The sequence below is a fragment of the Tripterygium wilfordii genome, chromosome 21 (assembly GCF_013401445.1).
Source record: "Tripterygium wilfordii isolate XIE 37 chromosome 21, ASM1340144v1, whole genome shotgun sequence".
In the NCBI taxonomy this organism is placed as follows: domain Eukaryota; kingdom Viridiplantae; phylum Streptophyta; class Magnoliopsida; order Celastrales; family Celastraceae; genus Tripterygium; species Tripterygium wilfordii.
In genome coordinates this window covers 12,242,001-12,249,134 of record NC_052252.1, presented here as the reverse complement: position 1 = coordinate 12,249,134, position 7,134 = coordinate 12,242,001, and the positions used below count along the sequence as shown (strand labels likewise).

Below are 7,134 nucleotides of genomic sequence, written 5' to 3'. Positions count from 1 at the left end.
TTTGACTAAAATGCACCCATGGGGTGAACAAGTCATATTCATGCAAGATTTTATTTGGGTTGGATTTACCATTACTCAAAAGGATTGTGAATGGTAATAAAACCCAGATAATAGGCTACAACTAATATTGCCCGTCTATTACACACTCGACTTATGGTAATAGTTTAGAGTTGTTTACTATTTTTACATGTTAGGTGCACCGTTTTGGTCCAGCACGTGATGTTGGCTCATCTGCCTCGTGATTTATGGTGATCGAGGTGATCGAGGTTGATCCCAACTACCATACCATCTAATTGTTATCACAGCCGCAGGTCCTTCTCACATGCAAATACATCAGGCATTTTTTGGGTTCCTAGGAATCCACCTCAAGTCCCTCGCTCGCTCACTCTTCCCTTCCTTTCAGAGTTGCACTCTCCTTCCTCTCTCCAGCTCAACCAATCTTTCACCGGAGCTCTATACAGCTTCATTTTGTTGCAGCGATCATGACTTTGAAATCGTTCGTCGAAGTACAACCGGATTCTCACTTCCCCATCCAGAACCTCCCGTATGGAGTGTTCCGGCCGGAATCGGGCTCGACCGCTCGACCTGGCGTGGCTATCGGCGATTACGTTTTGGACCTATCTGTGATCACTCGTGCTGGCCTTTTTGACGGCCTGATCCTCAAAGGCTCTGATTGCTTCCTTCAGGTTCGTAGGTTCTCAGTTTATAGACTGACGGTGGCAGCTAATGCTTTCTTAATTTTTGTGTGGTTTGGTGTGGGAGATTGTTACGATATCGGTGCGGTTTTGATTTTCATATTTACCTTCATAGATTATGATTTATTTGAATGCTGAAAAGAAGCGAAAGCTATTGCTAGACATTTTTTAACATTGAAGTTTTCTATTCCGCTTCAGTCTTACTCCCGTCTTATTAAGAAATTGCAGAATTGTTGAATTGTGGTGCTTATTTATTTGATTCAATTCTTCTATGACACTTGATTATATTTTATTACAGTCTTTTATCAATACAAAAGAAATGGTGATGAAATGCTCATGTTTCTTGGTACGAATGATATGACACATGTAAAGAATCTTGGTGAGTGACATGGCCTAGAATATAAAATGAAATTATGAACCAAATGCCGGATTATGATTATTACCGTCTTTTGTTGAAACTTACTCGGGGTCTTATGCAACAATTTATGTTAATTTTTTGTGATGTACTGTAACGTGTTGGCAGCCTAACTTGAACAAGTTTTTGGCTATGGGACGGCCAGCATGGAAGGAAGCTCGCGCTACACTTCAAAAGCTGTTGGCAGGTATGTTTACTGTTGTATTTGAATGGTTTGATCTTTACTCTTTCCTTCCTCTGTTTTTTTTTTTTTTTCAATTTCTCGGAGCTGAAAATGTAACATTAGTTGATTACTTTCTAATGCAGCCTCTGAACCTACCTTGCGTGATAATGCAACTTTAAGGCAAAAAGCCCTTGTTCCAGTGGTAAGATATTTATAGTCAAAAATATGTTACTTTATTATTTTTATCTCGCTTTTAATAGTGTGAATTGTATACTTGATCGATAGGAAAAAGTAGAAATGCTCCTTCCTGCTGTGATAGGGGACTACACAGACTTTTTTGCCTCCATGCATCATGCAAAGAATTGTGGACTTATATTTCGTGGACCGCAGAACCCAATTAATCCGAATTGGTATGTTAAGCATATAAAAAATATCACATAAATAATCCAAACCTGTAAAAAGTCGGTGTATCATATACGACAGATCCCCCACCCCATGCAATCTGACCTATTCATTTGCTTATATTCCCATTTTTCTGGCTTAGAACTTGCATTATCTTTCCAGGTTCCATCTTCCCATTGCATATCATGGACGGGCATCATCTATTGTCATATCTGGGACAGACATTATTCGACCAAGGTTAGAGGATCAAGTTTCTTCATCTTTCTTTGACCTTGACATTCTTTTCTTTATTCAGAGAATGAACGGAGAATGTTACAATTAACTGGACTATGCAATGTCGATGAATATCTAGTTACCTCTATATAATACCCTCTATATAATACAACACCTATGTGCCAATTCCAGTCTCCCTCATAACTAAATCTATGTAATACAGATTTTTTAAACTGATTCCATATATTCAAAGGAAAAAAAAATTGTTGTGATATGTTCATGAAGGCTGTTGGCATGCATCTTAAGTGCAAACTAGCAGATGTCCCAAGTCATACAATGCACATTCACAGGGATATGGCCCACCCAACTGGAAATTCTGGATAATACTATGGGCATTCCCCAGTGTATGCTCCATGCATTTATCCTGACTCACCTGACTTGCATTCATTCTCTCTCACATGTTGTACAATTTCCTGTTGTGGCAGGGGTCAGGGCCATCCTACCGCCAATTCTGGACCATACTTTGGGCCTTCCCTAAAGCTAGACTTTGAGCTAGAAATGGTCAGTCTGATAAGCTTTTTCATTACATTCATTTTTTGGAAGAACTTTGCGTTATAGATATCGAATTCATGATGAACTATGGTATTCCTTTGATTATATTTGTTACTCTATTTTCCTCTTGTTCTTCATTGTTATGGCTCATTCTGCTTTTTGTATGATACTTCACATTATTTGCAGGCTGCCATAGTTGGCCCGGGAAATGAATTGGGAAGGCCTGTGGATGTCAATGAGGCAGCAGATCATATCTTTGGACTTGTGTTGATGAACGACTGGAGTGGTAGATACACTTTTCATTTCTTCTCTATGCTCTTGTTTGTTTCATTTAAGTTCTAAACGTATGAAGTTGGTTCTGAAGCCAGAGATATTCAGGCATGGGAATATGTGCCCCTTGGGCCTTTTCTTGGAAAGAGCTTTGGTAAGAATTTAAGGGTGTATTGTTCCAGTGTATTTGTACACTGCTTTTACTATTAATTCTTTTCCTCCGTGATCTTATCGCTGCACGTGTTTTTACTTGTGAATATTGTAGGAACTACTATATCTCCTTGGATTGTGACGCTGGATGCTCTTGAACAATTTGCTTGTGACGCTGGCAAACAGGTTACTAGCTATATGAATCATACTACATCCTCCATTTTCTCTTGAAATTTCTTCTTACTTGGCTATATAATGTATAATTTGTATTCTAATTGCAGGACCCCCCTCCATTACCATATTTAGCTGAAAAGACTTCTAAAAACTATGATATTTCCTTGGAGGTAGTATTTGGCAGCGTACCTATATGCACTCTTCTTATGGTGTTTAATTCTTTAAAGACGGATATGATGTTGGATTTTTTCAATATGGTGTGGAGTATATATTGAATTATGTTGTCCTGTAAGATTATATATTTCTTAGGCTCCAAATGCTAGCGTTTATTGCCATCTGATTATGATGATCAAACACTGTCTTCTTGCTACAAGGTTGAAATCAAACCTGCTGGAAATGAGGATTCATGTGTGGTCACACGGAGTAATTTTAAACACTTGTAAGCTGTTCTCCTTTGTTACATTCTGGATTTTAAACACCTCTGAATTTGGTTGACTTCTTACCCTGTTTACATTTGTTGAACTATAACATCATTGGCCTAGTTTGCGTTATTCTTCCTGGTTAATCATTTGAAATTTGGCTGATATTATTAAAATCGTGATCACCAAAACTGAGATTTAGGTTAAATTAAACTGTCTGAGGGTTTGCATGAAATATTCGATTGAATGTCATATTCGTGCTGAATTTGTTTTATGTATTAAAAGATTCACACTGGGAGCATCTTAATCCTCTTAATCCTCCTGTAACTGTCAACTGAGTGCTTAGAGATTTTCGGCAAGAGAAAAATTATGGATGCCGGACTTCTAATTAGAAAATTTGATTTCTGCAATTCGTATTGGATTTTCAATTGCTTCTTATGTGAAGGGTTTCAATTTTTTTTTAACATATATTGCAGATATTGGACGGTAACTCAACAACTTGCACACCATACTATTAATGGTTGCAACCTAAGGCCAGGCGATCTCCTTGGAACTGGCACCATCAGTGGACCTGTATGTTTTAACTTATTTAATTCTTGCGTACTACAGACAATTGAAATGTAGAATTTGTATGCTGCACTTTTCTGTTGTTTATACTTTAACTTCAAGCAGAAGTTAAATGATTCTTGCACTGTAAATATTTTTCAACAGGAGCCTGATTCGTATGGATGCTTGTTAGAGCTGACATGGAATGGACAGAAGCCACTTTCCCTAAATGGGACGGCTCGTAAATTTCTGGAAGATGGAGATGAAGTCATCTTCACTGGTTTCTGCAAGGTTACTCTTCATAAAATGTTTTTCTAGAGCATGTTGCAGTCTCTTTTAATGTCCATAACCAAGGAACTCGTGAATACATCCCCCCATTTTACATCAAACCGTTCAACAACTATCATATATGACTAATAATTGATGTTAAATACTCTGACCATTTACTGTTTCTTGCAAAACTTTATTGTGTTGAAAAGAAGCTATTGTCATCATCTTACTAATACTCATTGCAGGGAGATGGTTTCCTCGTTGGTTTTGGCAAATGCTCGGGAAAAATTGTTCCCTCACCCCGTTGATGAACTTTTCTTGCTCAATTGGAGTTCGATGTGGTTGTGCCGGATTAGCAAGTCTGCCGTGCAAATTTATCTCAATTGTTTTGTAATGTTTGATGTTTGAGACGATCGAGCTAAAAATGTAGAGCTTTTTTTAAATAAGACACTCAAGTTAATAATGTTAGTGCCATGTTTATCTCATGTAGTGCTTAACGGGATGGTCAATAGTGACTTTCTGGGTGCAGAGGAGAGGAGGAAACCATGTATTTAGATGCATAGTATTAATAATGACGTAGCGAAATGCTATACTTAGTGTGAATTACAAAATCCCGTGAACCATTGAGTTTTTGAATGCAAGTTGCGTCCAAAGTCGTCAAGCAGAGATATCTTAGATAGGATGATGTAACCCAAAAATGATGGGCAACTCGGTGCGTGGTCTTTCTTACACTCTTGGATGGCTGGATCATCGTCAAAAGGGAAAAATCAATTGTTTTGATTATAAAATAAAAACCCATTTTTTAAAACAATGTAGTGCAGTACAATCTCTCTTACTCAAAGTAATTAATTGTTATAATATCAAAATTCAAAACTAAGATTTCTTCACCAATAATGATAGTCATACATAAATATTAGTATCCATAAACCCTTCATAAGAAGGGCTCCAACCGATCCCTCAAAATGGAGAAAAAATCATTTCAAGGGATCACTTTTTGAAAATGCATGCTCCAACCGGTCCCCTCTTCCAACCCAAAATAGTATTCAGTTCTCTCTCCCTCGAACCTGGAGAGGCATTCAGCATCCCTCAAAAAAAAATTATTATTTTCTCTCTCTTGCTTTGCCTCTCCATCGCGCGAACTCATCTCTCTCTACATTTGAGTACCATATCTAACAATGGCGAACAAATCTTTGAGTACCAGATGCATAGTTCAACAAAAGATGCTGAAGATGCAACCAAGGTCAAGCCCAGCATCTCTCCCAAAACACAGTGAACATCGACACCACAAAATTAGAAGTACTGAAGATCGGCACCACAAAATCAGAAAGAATGAAGAGAGTGGTTTAATGGTAAATGGGTTTTGGTAGTAATGGTAGGGAATAGAGATAACAAATAGATTGTGGCCGTTGATGGAGAGAGATAGGAGTGGCCGATTGAGGAGATATGGATGTTTCGGTGGTGGGGAGGGGTATCTTGTTTTGTATTTATCTTCTTTCTTTTTTTTTTTGAGTGATTGTATTTATCCTATTTAGAAGTTTTATATAGTAAAACAATGGAAAAGCAAATTATATTAATAGGATATATTATTAATATTATTTTAAAATTAATGTTAAATAACAATATTATTAATATTAAAGTAATATTATTTGCAATTGTTGTTTGTTAATAATAAGTTAAAGTTGATGGTAGTTAAAAGTAGGTATGTTGAAAAATAATAAAATATTTGATATAATGTTAGAATGAGAAAGTGGTTGGAGTGGTGTTAAAACAGAGATCCTCTAAAATAGATTGTTGGTTAAAATGGGGGAGAGGATGTCCCCCAAAATGGAGTTTTGGGTTGGAGATGCTCTAATGACATGGCATGATATGTCAAGTGATGACAAAGCAAAAATTCAGATAAACAAAAGTTTCAAATTTCAAAAAATAAAATATCAAAACAAAATCTTCTCTAGTTCTCTTTCTACTCTCTTATATCTTTTTCTCTCTCCTCTCTCTCACTCTCTCCATCTCCTTTCTCTCTCTCTCTCCAGTGACATTCTCCCTCCCTCTCTCACTATCAACAACGGATCTCCTCCGTCCGGCCACTAATCTGACAGCCACTATCGCCAAAAAAAAGCATCTGACCACTAGGAGCAAAGCCTAGCCATCACTTGCTGTCAACCATCGCTAGTTTTGCCAGAAATCCATTGTGAAGTTGCGGGTAACCGCGAACCAAAAATCAACTGATTTCGATGTCGATTTTGGCAATCCAACACCACTAACGGACTCCCTTAGGTGAGAAGCAGCTGATTCTGGTGTCGATTTGGTTTTGGTTTTATCTCGGGAGTTAGGCTTCATGTTTTGCTCCCTCTGTTTTGTTGGGTCTGTTGGTTTCTTAGTGGGTGATTTGGTTGTTCTTTTGTTGGTTTCTGATGGTGACTAGGGAGCCAATCTTACTTCTCTGTCTGAGGGTGCTTTTTTCGTTATGTAACATTGCAATGTGTTATTACACTATCATGACTAACAATGTAATTATAATTCTGGTGAAATAATGGTAATCATTTATCAACTTTCTTTGATAATTGTAGAGTTTTGGGACAATATAACTAATCATGATGCCTTATTACGCTGTGAAAATGACATAAATATAAGGTCTCTTTAGTAAAAGTAGAGTGTTGGCATAAATACACCGCCAATTACGCTCTGTAATACTCGTCTGAGATAAATACACTGTCAAATGCACAGTGTAATAACCAACTAAGAAAAAATACAATGCCAAAACCAAAATGCAATAACCTACAGGGCTAAATACACTGTCAATTGCACAGTGTAATAACCCATTGGGAGGAAATACACAACCAAAAGATAAAATGTCTGCAAAAGAGA

At 37.3% G+C, this 7,134-nt stretch overlaps 1 protein-coding gene across 1 annotated transcript; it reads left to right on the top strand.

Annotated features, from left to right (window-relative positions):
• The first annotated feature begins 298 nt into the window (after positions 1-298).
• LOC119988193 (fumarylacetoacetase-like) lies at positions 299-4,880 on the top strand. Its single transcript, XM_038833152.1, has 14 exons — positions 299-686; positions 1,219-1,297; positions 1,417-1,475; positions 1,559-1,683; positions 1,838-1,912; positions 2,374-2,449; positions 2,627-2,726; positions 2,805-2,864; positions 2,976-3,046; positions 3,142-3,204; positions 3,409-3,473; positions 3,930-4,026; positions 4,165-4,290; positions 4,515-4,880. The coding sequence occupies exons 1-14, from the start codon at positions 483-485 to the stop codon at positions 4,575-4,577; spliced, it is 1,263 nt and encodes a 420-aa protein (XP_038689080.1). The 5' UTR covers positions 299-482; the 3' UTR covers positions 4,578-4,880.
• The last annotated feature ends 2,254 nt before the right edge of the window (positions 4,881-7,134 follow it).